Source organism: Neodiprion virginianus, chromosome 1 (genome assembly GCF_021901495.1).
Source record: "Neodiprion virginianus isolate iyNeoVirg1 chromosome 1, iyNeoVirg1.1, whole genome shotgun sequence".
NCBI lineage: Eukaryota > Metazoa > Arthropoda > Insecta > Hymenoptera > Diprionidae > Neodiprion > Neodiprion virginianus.
This window is the reverse complement of record NC_060877.1, coordinates 9,732,023-9,749,720: the sequence shown is the minus strand read 5'-3', so window position 1 is coordinate 9,749,720 and position 17,698 is coordinate 9,732,023. Positions and strand designations below refer to the sequence as shown.

The window sequence follows — 17,698 nt, the reverse complement described above, 5'->3', positions numbered from 1 at the left end:
GAGAGATGGATAGACGGGTAGATGGATAGATGGATACATGGATGGATGGATAGATGGGTAGAATTTTTAAAGTCATCGGACAAATCCGCTCAGCCAAATTAAGGGAAGCTCTAAGATCTACAGACGTGACATTAAACAAGGCAAGTCAACAATAATAACAAATTGAAAGTAATGTAACAATAAGTCAAAAGTAATTTAGCACTGAAACAGGAGGACAGGAGTTCAAAGAGGACATATTATGAATTTAAATCCACGACTAATAAACATACTTATAATGATAATAATGTAGGATAATATTAATATATAATAATAATATTGAAGGATAGAGAGGGAGTATGCTTACATATTTTCAAACTCAGCAACAAAATTGTCAACATTGAAAGAGTGAAGAACCGTTATAATTAATACCGAAAATGCTGCCATTATCACATCATCGAGAATCCCCTGGAAAATCGTATCGTAGTACCGTTAAGAAAGATCGAGAAATTTCCTATTCGTCGTGGAAAATCCATGACAAGGCCTATCCCCGATCGACTAAAATTAAAAGCTTGTAACGATCGGTACAACTATTTTACAAATGTCTTACTACCTAACTGAATTGAAGACTGAATTAAAGCTGCACAATTTTGACGTTGAGGATGTTAAATAGCAATGTTATTGCAGTGCAATATCACATTTTGAATTTTGTTGACAATATTCTTTTGACTCGTGTCTCACAAATTATGACATGCAACTGAATTAATTAAAGTTTTTCAGGCATTTGATTTGTTACTTCTATAATTAAATATTTACAGAATATCAAATAATAGTAAAATCTATCAGGCTGCACGCATACCATGATAAAAAAGAATAAAAATCGAAAAACTGCGATGTTTTATACCTACAGCCTGCACGTCTACCTTGTAAAGTTTTTTCGAGCGATAAAGAAGTTGCGTAAGAAATAATTTTTTTTTGCTCTGCCCACACAGGTTTGACCAATATAGTAGTATGTTGTTAAGCTATAAAGTACTCTGAGAATTGTTATATGCACTAATAACAACCGACTCAAAATCAGGTTTACGACAGATAATTGGTTTCACATTTACGCAAGACGTACGACGACTGAAAAAAGACTGAGAAAAATTGAAACAAAATTAAGGTTCCACACTCGAAAGACCAAAGTTGACGAAGACGTTTTCGGAACGAATGCGAAGGCTGCATCTAAACTCCAATTATACCTGTTGACATTCACTTTTTTAAACGGCGATAATTTTCTTTTCGACATTTTCGACGAAAGTGCTGACGTACCGCTTGTTATTTTTTAACGGTTACGACATCCTGAATGTGAAGTTCTGCGGGCATTTACCCGTATTAAATTGCGCTGTATTACAATTTCGTAATACGTCGATCTTTGTTCTTTTGCAGACACATTCTGAACGGTCTATTTTGGAAATAGAGCGTAGTATCGTTTCGCATGAATATACCGCACAACTTGTATTATAATATCTTATGTCGATACGTGAATGGCACTCCAGCCGGTTTTTGGACCGATTTACAGTTAGTTGTACGTCTGACATTAGGCGCCTGCGTGTCTCTTGGTCCGAATGTTCCTCCCAGGCTTTTACGCGATCGTAGAAGACTGCGAAGCTTGGTGGTTAGGCCGAATGAAAGACGAATTAAAAAATACTTTACTCGAGCGAAAACAACTCAAGGGTCAATTACCCCATCTAAGTTCTTGACCATGAAATATACGATAACCAAAAAATACAACGCTCGAAGCAAATGATCAGAAATTGAATTTTTAGGACCGTGTCATTATAATTTCCCGCAGCTTATCGAATTTTCTATGCGAATAAGAAAGAATGAACTGATTCTGAACGGACTCGTGATTCTGATCGACTAGAAAAAAAATTATTCAATTTTTCAATCTATATATTATTGTAAGTTTAATAGACTTTTGACGCTTGAATGATTTAAATCCAAAATTTTTAATCATAAAATTAATTTTTATTTAAAATTAACGTGCTGGTGTATAATAATTGTAAATTTGCAAGGTGAAAACTACGCGTATCGGGTAAAACTTTCGAAACAGTAATACTCGTTCGCCATGCTCCCTGAATATCAGTCGCGTACGAGATACGCGAGCGAGAAATAAAAGCGGGACTCAGGTAGCCAGGTGCATAGCATTCTTGGGAAAGTAGCAGAGGCTGCGATCGAGTGGGAGGAAAACGTCAGGCTGATCGGCATACGCAATCGGATATATATTATTATATACCGGTATCTGATATATTTGAATCAAGGTTTCGAAGACAACCAACTTCAAAAATATCTTATCAATATTATTATTCGGTGAATAAAATGACGATAAAATGAGAGAGTGTCAGAGATGGTAGGATGGAAAAAAACAGAAAAGTTCATTATACTAGATTATATATTAATGGTTCTCAAAATCCATAAGTTACATCACCGCCGATAACCATTCTACCTGTAATATCGTAACGAACTAGGCGTTGGATGCGGAATAAAACACGAGTTCGTTGAGTGTAAGGAAATGATTCAACAGGCGCAACTAAATTAAGCAGTCCAAAAATGCTTTTCATGCGTTTCTTGTCAGAAACAAGACCGTTTTACGACAATGCTGGTTGACAGAGTAACCTTATTCATTTTATCATATACGAAAGCTCTTACGTGACTTATCTATGATGGCTACTAGATCAGAAAAGGAGGGAAAAACGTGTGATTTCACCCTTTGTAACGATACAGAATTGAAGTGAACTCGAATCACAACTGCTCTTGGGAGTTTTATTGTACAGTGAAACTGATGGAGTCGTCCTTCTCCCCGGTCTCTCTTCTTCTTTTCCTGATCTCTCTTTTTTTTTGCCGTCGACAAAAAGTCGAGCAAAATATTTTTCACTCTCCGTATCTTATCTGATATGACTCACAAGCAGACAGCTTTCGTTTGCAACAGGTTGCTGACTTCCTTCGAACCGGGGTGTCGACAAACTTTACCCTGTACCTGAAAACGGAGTGGCGCATTACTTCTACGGATCACGGTCTGCGTCTGCAGAACCTCCCAGATTACCCTGATTTACATTCTACCAAACTCTTCGAGTGCTTTTCAAATATTGATTCGAAATACACCCGCGGTCTTCGCCAGCTGAAAATATTCGCTTTATACTGATCAGGGAAATGCTCATAAAATCTTTTATGGATTCGATATTGATATCCAGATTCAGTAAGGTAGAAGAGAGCTATTTTCACGCTTACGGACCTTCGTGCGATCGTACTTATTTGCATGCAATATGCAAAAGGAATTTTATCGCTTAGAACGTAACATGAGAATATCGACTCGTGGATTCTTTGGCGACTTCGACAGTTTGTTATAAATGTCGAGCTAGCGAAATCTCCCAACTCCAGCATCCGAATGGTTTGTCACAAAACATGCCCGACATCTCAGAATATGACTAGATGTCTTTGAAATCGATTTTCACACTGAAAATAAACGAAGTGTTATGAGAAAGTTCATAGTTTTTCACGGAAACAACGCTGTTTCGGAATATCCTAATCATTCAAACCTTGCAAGAAATGCGATCAGAGAAACCAGATTGAGGAAGCATCAAAATCCGTCATCCAAGTTTCAGCTTTTAGATGTTTTACCGATAATAATTTCAGCAGTTTTTCACACTAGCTGCATTCTCCGTTCGTAATTGCCACCCAGCCAAAAACTTACGATTAGGAAAAGGTGAACCAGGAAAGCATCTAGGGACAACAGCGACCGAAGAAAGCTCTTTGCTTCGCCCATGTGTAACAAACGCAATGGGTATTGCGGGTGAGATGGTGCCCCTAAACGAAGCGATTGAAACAGACTTAGATAAGCGTAGAACAAGCGTGCAGTTAGCCATTCCCGAAGCAGTAAACAACCGGTTAATGACACCGTCACGTACACCTGTACTCTTTAATCGTCCGAGATGACCACCGGCTGGTAAGTCCCCGTGGCTAATGTCCTAGGGGTCGTGTCCGATTCGAGGTGTGGTACATCATCGGTGCATGTTCGGTGGGCATCGTTTGAATATTAAACGTTCTCGAGGAACGTCCGCGCCGGCGAGGGAGAGAGGAAGAGAGATGGAAAAAGGAAGATGTCAGCGTTTATCTATGCATGTACGTAACCGTAGGAAACCTAAAAGCGACGCTTTCATTCTTACAGTATAATTCGAGAACCGGTTGACCCCAGGATATGCTGGAAGGCAATTAAAACATCTTGATTTACGTTGCACTACTCGAACCTGGGAAGTCGTGTTGGGATTCGATACATGTTTTTACGTTTGGTAACGGTGCGCACATGTCAGCTTAGCGTAAGACTATCGTTCTTGATGATGTTTGAATAAAAACGCACCTAGTCGAGGTTCGTGTAGATGGAAGAAACGATTTTAATATTCTTGACAAATGTTTCGGCACAAGGTGCGGCTAATAAGTTGCAAGGCTTGCGAGGAGTAATCAACATCGGTTTGGTTATTACGTAGTCTTTTTTTTTTCTTCTACCGATCGTTCTATGTTTGTAGAAGACCACAAATCAACTCTTTACACTGTAGTATTTCAGTGTATTGTATAAGTTTCACGGTCGTCGGGCGCTTCTTTTTCTCGTAAGAATTACAGCTTGTAGAAGACCGTGGCTACGTTGGCGTTTGAACGCTATTGAAATTCCGAAAAATTTGATACTTGATTCCATGTTAGGTGACACAAAAATTTTTTAATGAAATAGTTACTATTCGACTTTGGAAACAAATGGCTTCGTGGAATTCACACTAATAATATTGCTCCGCATATTTGAAAAAAAAATCGTGTTTCTGTCGGTGAGATAATTCTGTCCGTCCTTATCTTATGAGAAGAAAATGTCTACGAGGTAGAAGCGAGTGAAGTTAATGCATCGAAATATTATTTTTTTAAATTATTATTAAGCAGCATTAGCATTGATTTCATAGGGGTTGAATTTTGCGAAATATAACTGTTCTGCTTTAGAATGGTTTTAATTATACTTCAGATAATCTTTGAGTAGTGAATAAACAAACTTCCTGAAAATGCATTGTCACATTGTCGTTACGAACTTCAACCTCACGATTTTTTCGTATTTTTGTGTACCGAAGAACAAAATTCGGTACTTTGAAAGTTGAAAGACGACACGTTTTTTCATTAAAACAATAGGATTTCTTGCAAAATTCGTTTTATCATCTTGCTCATCTGCTGGCAGGTCTCTGGAAAGTTGCGGCACGCTCGTGCGCCGTTTGTTCATTAACAATTGGGTACACTATACGATTACTCTTATGTCATCTGAGTTAGGCATTCAAGTTTCCGACTGTGAAGACTTTCTCATGCAGCAGGCTTTCGTAGGAGAAATTCTGAAGACAAGTGTCTTGTAATACTTCCCGGAAGAAGCTACGGTACCTACGGTAAGGTGAGAAATGTGAAAATGTTCGTGAGATTATTTTTTTGCCATTCTTACCTCGAGCACAACACGCGGGGGAGAAAAATAGAGATTTACGAAATCTAGAGAAGCATGTCGATTCTTACTCAATAAAAATAAAATTTCATTCAAAATAAGAAAATTATACATTCTACTATCGCTATCAGTATACAGAATATGGATTTCATACTGCCAACTAGGTCGTAATTTAAATCATTTTCAACAACGATTCAAGTATTCTCTCTATAAATTCAGTATACCGACAACCATCTATCGATCGATCGAATTATTTCGACCAACATTCGGTCATCACTCAGAGTGATACATATTTATTTAAAATGACTATTGTTCGACAGAAACTCCCATGAAATTTCGTGACAACATAATATGTAAGGTAGTTGGATCAACTAGTCCGATAGTGACAACACCTGTACGCATGCAAAACGCACATCATCCATAGTAGAAAATAGTCAACTTGACTGTGCAGAACAGTGAAAACCTATTCTTACATTTCAAATTCCTACTATAATTGAATAGTTATATATCCGACATTGCTTCTCACAGTGCGATGTGAAAACAATTCCTCATGCTTCCAACTAATAAAAAAGTTATTTTGCTTATTGCAAAATGTGGATTGCTAATAATTAACTCGCCAATTCATTACAATGGGTATCGCATTCCTCTGATATTCTGCAGGTATAAAGAATCTCGGGGACTATTCAATTTTCTTCGACCTGTGAAGATTCCGGGTCCCAATAATACGAAACCCAGTCGAAAGAACCGGTCGGCAACAAGGGTATCAAGATTTCTGTTGCGATTAACGGCCGAGAGACCTTCGGTAACAGAGTCATTTTCGCAGTTGGTAGAATATTGTAATGTACAGCGCGGGAATGCTCGCCTTGAAATTCACGATTCTTGGACTGGATTATATATCGGGCTTAACAGGCGGTCTAACCTCACGGTCCCTCACATGAGGCCGGGACCGCTAGTCAAGTTTCGCGGGTGAGCGGGAACAAGTCAACCTTGAAGCGAAACAGACACGTGTTAATTTTAAGATGACATTTCCGCGATAAAGGAATAAATTCATCGGTCGTTTGACCCATGGGAATTCAAACCCTTACTTGGTAATTCGTCTAACAATAAGTCAGTCGGCTGCTTCTTCTAGATTTTTTGTTTCTCTCCGTTCATAAAATCCGATACAACTCAAATTTTTCAAATATTAAACTTTGCTTTTACAAGGAAAACCTTGGAAACGCTCGCATTCTTGAACATCGATTTAGTACTCAATTTTTCATAATGATATTATTAACCGAAGAACCAAGTCTAATATTACTTTCACCGATGACATTCTAGAATTAAATCGTACACCATTTTGCCTTGAAGAAATGCTCAAATTCTCGATCAGGAAACAAACGTTTCGTAACTGCGTTTCAAAACGTATTTTCAAAATGTCATACAACCAGTTGCTTATCCACATACACGGACAGTGGCCTTCTCCTTTGTCTGTAAGCTCTGCAGGCACGTATGCAAATTCGAAACATGAATGTTGAAATACATTCAGGGGCTTGGCTTGGGAGGAGCAGTGCACCTGCGACTTTAGGACGAGATGAAGAGTACAGGCGAACATGCAACAGATCCACCGAGCATCTGCATGGCCTGCATATAACGGGGCTCAAAAGACCCACTCGGGTACTTACGCAGAGGTACTCGACACTTACGTGGTTGGCGATGTCGCAAGTCCACAGCCCCAGGGCACCTGCTATTGTCGTCTTACCTGTCCGTGCCTCGTTGCGTCAACTGGACTGATGTCGTAACTTCTGCAGAAACTCGTATCCCCGCTGATTGTGCAGGTATCTTGCAAACGACGAGTGTCAGGGTTCCTGAATGTTATACGAGTTCTCCATTCCTTGGCGAAGTTTTCCTGTCATCTACATAGTGTAGTACGATCAACGGTCTGATTATCTTACGCGTGGAAAGAAGAATGTACTGTGATTATAGATCATAGAATTCGCGTGATTGTGATGTATTCGAGATACTGGTGTTACATTTTATTCGGTTAATCCGTCGAGTAATCAGTTGATTCTTCTTCAAAAACCAAATTGAACACAAATGAAACGTGAGTAAAATAAATCACACTACTTTCAACGTAAATACTTGATACCTTATACACCACTAGAACTGAAAAATTCTAAAAAATATTCTTCCGACAATTAGTGTTAAATTCAGCACAACTGCAAGACTTTAAAAAAATGTATGAATTTAAAAATCTCGAACGTACTTCGAGTACCTCCAGATCATTGAAACCGATTTGCGTGACTTTGAATGTTGAAAAAAATGTTGAAAACTTGAAGACGACACTTCGAAAGACGTACCTTGAACGATTGCCAAAGACTTCAAAAGGCTTAATACGACCCCGAGTGTATTAAAAATATTTTTTTATCACATATGCTACTGTGATCCTCAATAATCTGCATCTAGAAATAGCCGTCGTGGACCAGCATCACGACTGCCATGTTAGGGACTTAAGATTGTGCACTTGGGCAGAATTAAGAAGTAACTGAGCTTGCTTTGTTGAAGATCCAGATCCGAATCGAGATATGACTCATGAAATCGCCCAGAGGGAAACGTAAGCCCCTGCCTAGCCTCTGCGACTCGGTCGAGGACTCTTAGCAGCGACAGGTGGTCTGGTTAGAAGTGGTACAAGTTTAAAAATTGTAGGTTCGAGCCTACAACGTAATTAGCACTTGCGCTTCTCACACTTGTTAGCATTCCTTATTATATTTCTCCAATATTACTTGTGATAAGAAATTATCTCCGCATTTGCCTCTCTTCTGTGATCTCTTTTGTATGGTTCAGAACCGAAAACTGAACGTTCTTGTGCGTATTGACCTTGATCGTAGCCGATTCCGTTACAGACATTACAAAGATCGTTGTTTCAAGACGTTGAAAGAATATCCTTAACACGGTTCGTATGAAAGGTACTGCTATATAATATTCGAAAGGGGTAAAATTTAACGTCAGTTGTTTCAACGACAAGTTTTTCAAACATTGTCCCACCGCGTAATGATGACTGGAAGCCTTGATCGTCTCACAATCAGAAATAACTCTAGGAAAGTGAATGTACTGTTTTGTAACTAACTACACACTATCCACCATATTCATTATTTTTCCGTTATCGGGCTGATCAAGCAATTAAATTTTGAAAGTTGTCAGCGGATTTGATATGGTAACGTATACCGTTACTGCGCCGATGTCCATACTGTCTTCAATATCTACTACCGTGTATAATTGTGCATCCAGGTAGGTGTGAGAATGCGACGAAGGGGCCAATCGCCCGAAGCAATTGTATGAAATCGTTTAACCATGACAGTCATATACGTATATACGAGTATGTATATACCGACGTTTTTGAGGCTTTCGAGGTGGGTGTACGCGTTGAAGGCCTGTTGAGTAGTATCGCGAGACTTCGGTACAGGAACCGTTGATAAGGAAAGTTGATACGCATTGAAAGTGTGATGTCAGATATAAGATGTCGTATTCAGATAAAAAAGATTACTTTTGTCGACAGAAATAATTAACTCAGGCCTGCCATACACCAATGATAGAAAGCGTTATATCATCTCTGTATTCCTGCTATTTATCTTGTTTGCTGCTGTATGGTAAATCGTATTAGAATAACTTGATGCATGTATAAAAGCTTGCGGTGATGTACCTACGGAAATCAAGGAAACGCGCGTAAATCTTATGAAAGCCGTAGACGTTAGTTGCAATAGAACACGGATGTCCCGATGCTATTTGCGTTCTGAATCAGCAGAATCAATGAAGCGAAAACTCGTCCATCCTAGACCATCCAGTCCACATGCCAATTACAAACGTACGTCGATCGTAAACTTGGAATTTTATCGCCCGTTGCAATGAACATTCATCTCGCTTGACTTGCGTTCCGGCAATTCCGTGAATATTGCATACGGCAGCCAAAATCGATGTGAAAACTGTCAAAAATCTTTACCACAGCGGTCAATCTTGAACTCGGTTCACGAACTTTTGCCAGGCCAATTTCCTTGTTACGATCCATAGCTTTTATTTCAATGGGCAATATTCAATAGTCCTTCTAAATAATTCGGCTCAATATGGTAGTGTACGTGTTTGTAGAACCGCATCAGTCAAAATAGCATTTGTTGGGGAAATCTCAGTAATACCTAACAATCCCTGATCCGAGAGAAAATATTATGTGGAAGCTGTAACTAATCCGAACCGAGACCTGAACGTTCTTCAAGCATTTTCGTACAGACATTTATACAAACTGTTGCGATAGTAGAGGATGGAAGTTCAGGAAGTAGAAATGGTTGAATAGTCATTCACTCACACACAGAAAGGAGTGAATAAACCTTGAGAGATTGAAGCCACGAGAACTGTACGATGGGCAAGGCCAACGTTTGTGCCCGTGGTAACAAGGGTCCGGATAAGGTCATCCACTATACGTTACCAGAGTTTGCCCTGCAGACAATTCGAAATTTCTCGAAGAAGCCGTTTTTAATGACTGAACTGGAAACGTCTTCCAATGCCATACTCGAATTCAAAAATTTGACAAAAGCGTGTCAAAGAAAGCCTTCAACCAAAAAACAGTACGCGAGAAGAAAAAAGATTATAGCTAGAGAATTTCAGTAAATTGAAAAAGAAAGAAGACGGGATAATGATGTTGATGGCAATAGCGTGGCGAAAGTTTTCGCTTAGATCCAACCAAGTGAAAGCAGTTTCTGATTGAATTTACGTTTTTATCATTCTTACACGATCCATGGCTTGGACAAGTATTGCAAATTGTCACATTAAAATATATACCTCTGACGTGTTTGCACTTTGGCATATTTACCGTTCGCATACACATCGTTACCACTGCTGTTTACCATTCTGCGCAAATTAAATTATTTAAATTCCACTTATATTTACGCCTGATTTCTGTAATCAATTTTGTGTTGGCTAGAAAGTCGTTTGAAGTATCTTAATGGATAGACAGTATCTACAGCCAATCTTGAAGTCATGAATTGCCCACAGAACTGTTATGCCATAGTTTGTGTACCTGTACACCTCGACAAATTTTTAGAGATTGTCATCAATTGTGATGTATGCAGTACACTTTCATTACGAAATTCATGTTGGTGTGGCATGTAAAAGAAACAACAAATTACGCAGCACATGTACTAACTCATTTTGAGATCCATGATTTCATTTTCATGACAACCTTCAAGCGAATGGTAAATACATTTGTTTAGTTGATAGTATGGATAAACGAGTGTTCCTTGACACGAATCGACGTGTTCATTGGCTTTATCATTAACTCTGTCACTCAGGTCCCATTATAAGTAAGCTTTTATTTCAAGCAGAACTGAAACGATATATGGGTACTTTGTTTTTAAAAATTTATTTTCTCTTCCTCATAAATGCTTTGATTTGATATTAAAACAATTACACTGATCAGCGTATTTTGACTATCGAAGAAGAAATCGCGAAGATGAGCTATTTTTAGACCCGTTAAACTAACATGGTCCCTTAAATAACATCGAATCGTATCCCATAATGCAGATATTTTCTCAAATCTATCCACACTTCATTTAATTATTGTTATAAATCTGAAATCATAGTGTAACGTAATGTATTGTACACATAAATGGCCCCATAGTATCCAACTTAGTATATCGAACAAGCGGTGGTTATGGGAAATTAAACGTTCGGAGCAATGGATTTTTTATCACAACTCAGCATCCTCTTGGCTGACTGGGATGTAAAGGTACGATTTACCGGGTTAGCATTAAATTTAAATTAAGAAATGATTTTTGAATGTTTCTTTGATTAAAAAGCCTCACCCGGTAACATACAAAGTGAAGGCTTAGCTCGGTGAGATTTTCTAAAAGTCTTATGATAGAAACTTCTCGCCGTATAAACTTTTGAACATTTAATTTACGGAAAAGTATGATTCATTGTCGAGCAGACTAAGAACAGTCATCTGTCTGATTCATCTGTCCCATTAGCGCGCGGTGAAACGACTTTCGTCTGCAATTAGTGTAATGAAATAATTTATTCTGTATCCAATTCAATTCTTGTACTTTTCTAACTACTCAGAAGCCATATACGCATACAACCGGGGTACGCGAACTGCCATTTGATGAACGCCTACAGTTGTTAATTACTCGGATAGCAATTTTTGTGATCAAACGCGCTGGTGGCGTTCAATAACACAGCATTAAAACACCAAGTTCTCATTTTAGTGCAGCGTAAATCAATCATTGAACTTTACTGCTTGGCTTCGAGCTTCTTGCCACTTATTGTCAGCCTCATGCCTAGTGGCCTGGTGCTTGTCACCAGACCACTGCACCAAGTTATAATACTGGCTCGCTCCTTCGCCTCTTTACCGTAGTTACACACTTACTTTAACCCTATGGTCTGCCTATAAATGTCAGCTGCAGGTTTTCGCCCTGCTTTACCGTGGGCGACTTAACTTATGCATATAATATGCATAATTAACAGGAATCGTTATGCCTGGCCGTTGGCCACATGCGCTTATAAATATAAATATCTATTTCAGTTGAATATCATTCTTCAGAATAGGATTGTATTGGCGCTGAACGATCCGTCGAGGATTAGTTTTGACAGTTCTTATGAAATACTGCAACTTATTAATCCACTTGGGTCAATGACAATGCACCTCATCCTGTTCGTAGTGCATGAGAGATGAATTTATAGCTAAAACGTTTGCCAAACTGTACCTCGTACTTCAATGGAATTGCAATCAGAATCAGTTAATGCCACTTTGATATTCAGACTCGGCGAAAGGATGAATGATTTTCTAATTAAGAATGGATGAGATTTGTGGTGACGTTTGGAATACTTTATTCGCAATAATTGGACAGAATACAAGGTGTAAAATAAGTACTGTGCATGAAACGCTAATACCGGGAGCCTTTATCCTCCGGCAATAAGAAATGAATAGTCACGTTGCCATGAGGAGTTTTAACGATTTCGCGATGACGAATTAGCTGCGTGGCCGTCAGTCCATATATCAATGTAGGAATTCCTGAAAGAGATAAATTTCTGATGGTCACTGCCAGGGTAACATCCGGGGTAACTGGTCTGGATTTTACAAGTATGCTTAATTACCAAGGTTGATTATCTTGATGATCATGAAAAGGGTGTTGTCGGCACTGAGATCCTCCTTAGCTCTCTTTGTGCAGTGATACTTTAGGTAGGGATAACAACCTGTCCTCAAAACGTGATAATTGCTTTTTCCAACGGGCCAGTTGAAATGGGACATACCTCGTTGATCGTTTACCACATCAGCGTACTTCACAAAGTACGAAGTCCAAGGTGGTTCCTCAGTTTGTAGTAAGTAGCTGGTCAAAACCTACGTGAAAGCACACGAATGATCAAATAGAGTGCGATCCATAACAGAAGGGTTATGAATCGGAGGTCGCTAATTTCATCCGTTAACTTTTGCCAAAACTCACAACTGCATCTAAAAGCAAATCATCATAAAAGTACACCGTGACGTCGGAAACATGAGGAAAAAATGTCAGAAACTTTCCACGTGCATTATTCTTTCACGAACTTCAGAAAGAAAAAACGAACTTTTATATCTGGTGTGACTTGCAAATTTCCAACGGATTGTGCTATTCTATGATATTAATTATTGAACCGAATTTTTTCATCATCATTCTAGTATCAATATCTAGCTGTGCCTACCAACTGTGTAATAAAATTGCCTAACAATACCTCTATAAGTGATTAAATTAATACATTCTCTTAGTGAAACTGTCCATTCATTTTTATATGGATATAGTTATTAAAAAGTGAGACTGCGTGCGGGAAACATTATCAGCAAAACATAGTCTTCAAGTTCTCTGCTACACGATAAGTACATAGGATATTGGTAACGGTATCTTGGGGTCGATTGAAATGGATACTAACAATTTCCTCAATGGTTCCGTAATCATCCAGAACGAATTGATAATCAGTGGCGAACATCTCCAGAAGCCATCACTGATGCTCAAAACGATGCAATGCTAACAATGCTCACGCGTGACCAATGAGCAATTTTTTTTTAAAGATTGACTTCTTATTTTTCTGTTAACTTCAGTTGAATGGTTTCTCCACATATGACTATCCTGACTGCTTATTTTTATCATGAACTGTTAAGCGTGTATTTTTTTTTCTGCAATTACTTGTGCTTAAATTGGTACGATGCAAGATACGATATAAATAGCGTTACAACGATAATTTCCATCCAGTACGATTCCTGTTATTTACAAACAGGATACATGATCCTGTTTGCTACATATACAAGACATTAGACGTGGTATAACTCACCTCCGAAGCCAAGGGCTTATCGCCGTTGCGTATTTTCCGGGTTGGTAAAACTATCAAAGAGCGAATCCAGCTGCCTCCCGGCGCCATTTAGTAACCGGATGTCGATTCTTGTCAGTAAATCCTCGACGCTGAACGTCCCTGAGGCAATGCTGCTGCACGTCAGGACATTGAAAAATATCTTCCAAGAATAGAAGGTGGTCAGGTATCTTCTTTGCTTCTGCGTAATTCTATGGTATGATAGCCGTGCGAAGTATTACCGGCAACAGAAATTTCGCATGGTAGAGGTCAACGAAGGAAGAAAGTTTCGTACTTATATGGTGAAAGGTTTCCAAATGAATCGTTAAGTACAAATTTTACACTGCAGTGTGACACATAGCGATTTCTAGAATCTTCACTCGACTATCTGTTTTCTATTTTGTATAATCTTTGGCTATAGGTGATTAGTCCAATGTTTTAAAAATTATCGAATTTGTCAAAGCCCTTTCAATTATCGACTTGTTTATTAACATTTGAACTGTGTATGATAAATTATTCGAGGTGAAACTAACTGCACCACGTTGCGAATCCAAGGCGTATATTAAGACTATGGAACTATCTGGTAATATTGTCAGTTCATTGGGTGTTTAAAGCGCAGCTATGTTGTCAATAGCCTTGTTTGAAAATAATGAATGTTGATTTTCGTCAAGTGATAGCCACCTTCGGTCTGAGTCAAACTAGATTCGCTGGTATCTTCAGTTATGTATTGCAGCATCTCACTTTTTTATTCCGAGTTCCTAAACAGTAGCACTTCTTTTCATATCATGGAATAAGAATCCACGTCCAATTTTGAAGTGCATCACTACATAAATAGATAAAACCTATCATCTCTGTAACCGGTCGAGTGAAACGATTACAAACAGTAAACAACTAAGACATCAGAGTGGCTGGTATCTATTTATAGGAATGACTTCTGGACATTATCACCTTCATACAGCTCTCTTCTGCATGATCAGGTGTCAACAACCATCGATGGTCCAGAGTGGGAACGCAATTAGGATCGTGTGCCATGGGTACAGGCATGTAGACTTGTGCTACTGCTGCCATTCTGCACTATCGTAGCAAGCCATGTCACCGGGTGTCTAGGGGGCCGGGGAGGGTGACATCCATTAACACTTGATACCTGCAAGTGATATTACTATTCGCGAAGTGTTGTCCGCGGACCATGTAATGACCCTAGATCGACATAACTTGGGATACCATTTGACTACGGGATCTGTAATTCCGAGTGTAAAAGTTTGCTCTCATTACATCGTGCGTGGAGCAGTTCCTAAGGTCAGAATCGCTAACGCTCTGGTCAGACAACTCGAAAACACTAAAATGATTCAAAAATATGCTATTAAATATTGGACATTTATAGAACGATTATCAAGTCTCCTGTGCGTCATAACGCTGGGTCGCTGTGTTGCATGGCCGACTACTCACTTGAGTTTCAGAATGTAAAAAAATGTGCTAAGATGGAATGATTTTGGAACAGGCAGTAATAGCAAGAAGTCAAGTTTAAGTTGAAGATTGATAGACCTAAATAAATATAGAGATTGCTGATGCTAAACGCCACATGGCACTCATAACCCCAAGCGTAGATGACTTTTAAATGTATCATATTCGCATTTTTCATTTGAAACCAACATGTTTTTACCCATTCTGATCAACCTGGGTATATACTCAGTCAATGCATAAGATGTGGAAAGTAGTAGGTTTTCGTAATAAGGGGTTGATTAATTGACAAATTTCTTAGAAAAGAGATCCTCAAGAACTGAAAGTGTTCGCATCGTTTTCTATTACGGTCAAATATCTCTGGTGAAATCGATAATTTCTTTCTTATGATTTTTAACTTCATACAAAAATGCCATTCACATACAGCAGTCACGAAAAAATTATCACAGATAAAGGATTGAGTGTTTTGTAGATGATCCCGCTAGGTCAAAAGTACTTTTGGTGTGCTTATTACAGCATATAGTAGTAGTAGAACAGCTGCGTCATATAAGCATGGTAAATAAAGATTTCGATATGAGACTTGATCTTTAGACCTTGCAAACAATGCATGTTTTACTGTGAAAAGAGATGTACAACGTGAATATAAAATTATTCCAAGTGCGGTTGAAAAGGTTGAAAAGAAACTATGGTTTTCTCATACCGTTAGTAGATATTTGTTCGGAAATGCCAGAAGCTCACGTAAATCGTATAAAAATTACGCTTATACTTCACGGATGAAAAAAGTTTAATTGTTTCAAAAGAAGTCGGTCATACACCGGTCTCAGGTCCCTTTTTGAAATATTTGGCTTCTCGTATCATTTGGTACCCTGCACTTCGTGCGATATGACTACCAAGACTGCATAAGATGAACGCGAAAACAACCTGGTCCATTGACCGAATGACTTTTAGCTAAGGTGAACGAATATAGGTGTAAGTGTCACAGCCTATCGGCGAGTCAACCCATTCACAACGTGGGTACAATGCTAAGCAAAAATAAGAAGTAGAGCTGCATTTAAGTCATGCAACAAGCATGAACATTCTCGTTTAATTGAATTCAAGGTAATTACTTTTTGATTCGACTGGTTTTTCATTTCATGTCACTGCCCGACCCTACATTATACGCTGTATGACATTATTTCGGAACGTGAATTTCTACTCGTGACTATACCTCTTCCATCGTCCATGCAAGACACACGTACAGCTCTGACACGACGCAACATCTGCTGGACTGTAGAGCCCGCGTCGGTCGCGTCGGTCCACCTGCGACGAGTGAACGCCACGAGGACGCCATGTGACTAGAGCCATGAAACTACTACTAGGTTGGAATGTTTGACCAGCCACCGGAGTATTTGCGTTGTACTCTGGGTACATATCGACGATGTGTAGAGACGTCGGGAGAGGATTACGATACTGATACATATACCAGAGGCTGCTCTACTCACAATGCTTAGCGTTTGCTGGACTCAGGACTGGGCGTTATCAACGGTAGCTCTTCGCGCCGTCCGTTACTTAGCCGCGCTGATCGGCGCATGCGCAGACCGTCAGACCCCCACTCTCCTCGGTGGGGTCGTCAGAATCGTGGACTTACAGAGTGGTGTGCGTGCGCACGGATGCAGGCGCATTAGGCAAGCTACTCGCACACATCCGCGAGAACGCAGAATGAAATTAACACCGCCACCACGTCGGCCGTGGCTGTCGATCGGGTTCAGCGGAACTGGACACGTCGAGTAGTAAAAAGGAAGACTGCACGGAACGGGCGAGCAGACGAGCTGGAGTGGAGAGCGAGAAAAAAGAAAGAGAGAGAGAGAAAGAGAGCGAGGATGAGAGAGGGGGGGGGGGGGGGGGGGGGCAGACTGTATACTTGACCCGGAGTCTTGGCGTTGCGCGTTGCCGGAACTGACGTCACGGTACTCGCGTGCGTACTGGCGCCGATACGCGCACGCGCATACTTGTAGCTGTGCAGCGTAAGGCGGTTACTAGAAAATATTAGGATCACGTCTTACATTAGAATGAAGCTGAAAACTTGAAATTAATATTACAAGTTCAATTTAATTTTTGAGACATCGAATTTATTCTTGACTGAGCTCGTTATACGGTTTCCTTATCGTTCGAAGATTGAATTGACTTAATTTTATTACGTAACCTCGTCACTGTACGAAAGTCACAAAGTCTGTTCTGACATGTGCTAAAATTTGAACTAGGTCATCGATCTAGTAAGAAAAAAGAAAAGTAAACGAAGACTAATTTTTAATATGGCGTTGTAAGGGAGAATCGCACTTAAAAGCTTTTATTTGCAAAATAAACGTATTTCTGACAGACTTTGTTGGAAAAAACTAACAGTATATCCTATAATGGTTGATGGTATTTCAACTAACTTTTCTTTAACAATGA

At 39.3% G+C, this 17,698-nt stretch overlaps 2 protein-coding genes across 7 annotated transcripts in view; one reads left to right on the top strand and one right to left on the bottom strand.

The window, feature by feature from the left end:
• Positions 1–17,698, top strand: part of LOC124307925 (cadherin-99C) — a 112,940-nt gene that overhangs the window by 10,419 nt on the left and 84,823 nt on the right. Inside the window, exon 1 of one of the 4 annotated variants that reach the window (XM_046770309.1) lies at positions 7,324–7,553. The exons of the other annotated variants lie outside the window; for them this stretch is intronic. The gene's annotated coding sequence lies outside the window, so the exon portion shown is untranslated. Of the gene's footprint in view, positions 1–7,323; positions 7,554–17,698 lie in introns of those variants that run through there. 4 annotated transcript variants of the gene reach the window in all.
• Positions 12,309–17,184, bottom strand: LOC124308275 (uncharacterized protein C15orf61). 3 transcript variants are annotated; one of them, XM_046770981.1, is made up of 5 exons: positions 16,750–17,184; positions 16,476–16,668; positions 13,796–14,022; positions 12,590–12,833; positions 12,309–12,506 (listed from the first exon to the last, which is right to left on the bottom strand). In XM_046770981.1, the coding sequence occupies exons 3-5, from the start codon at positions 13,880–13,882 to the stop codon at positions 12,379–12,381; spliced, it is 459 nt and encodes a 152-aa protein (XP_046626937.1). In that variant the 5' UTR covers positions 13,883–14,022; positions 16,476–16,668; positions 16,750–17,184; the 3' UTR covers positions 12,309–12,378. The 3 variants fall into 3 exon arrangements, with proteins under 3 accessions (XP_046626937.1, XP_046626873.1, XP_046627023.1); XM_046770917.1 differs by lacking the exon at positions 16,476–16,668; XM_046771067.1 differs by lacking the exons at positions 16,476–16,668; positions 16,750–17,184 and adding an exon at positions 14,759–16,461.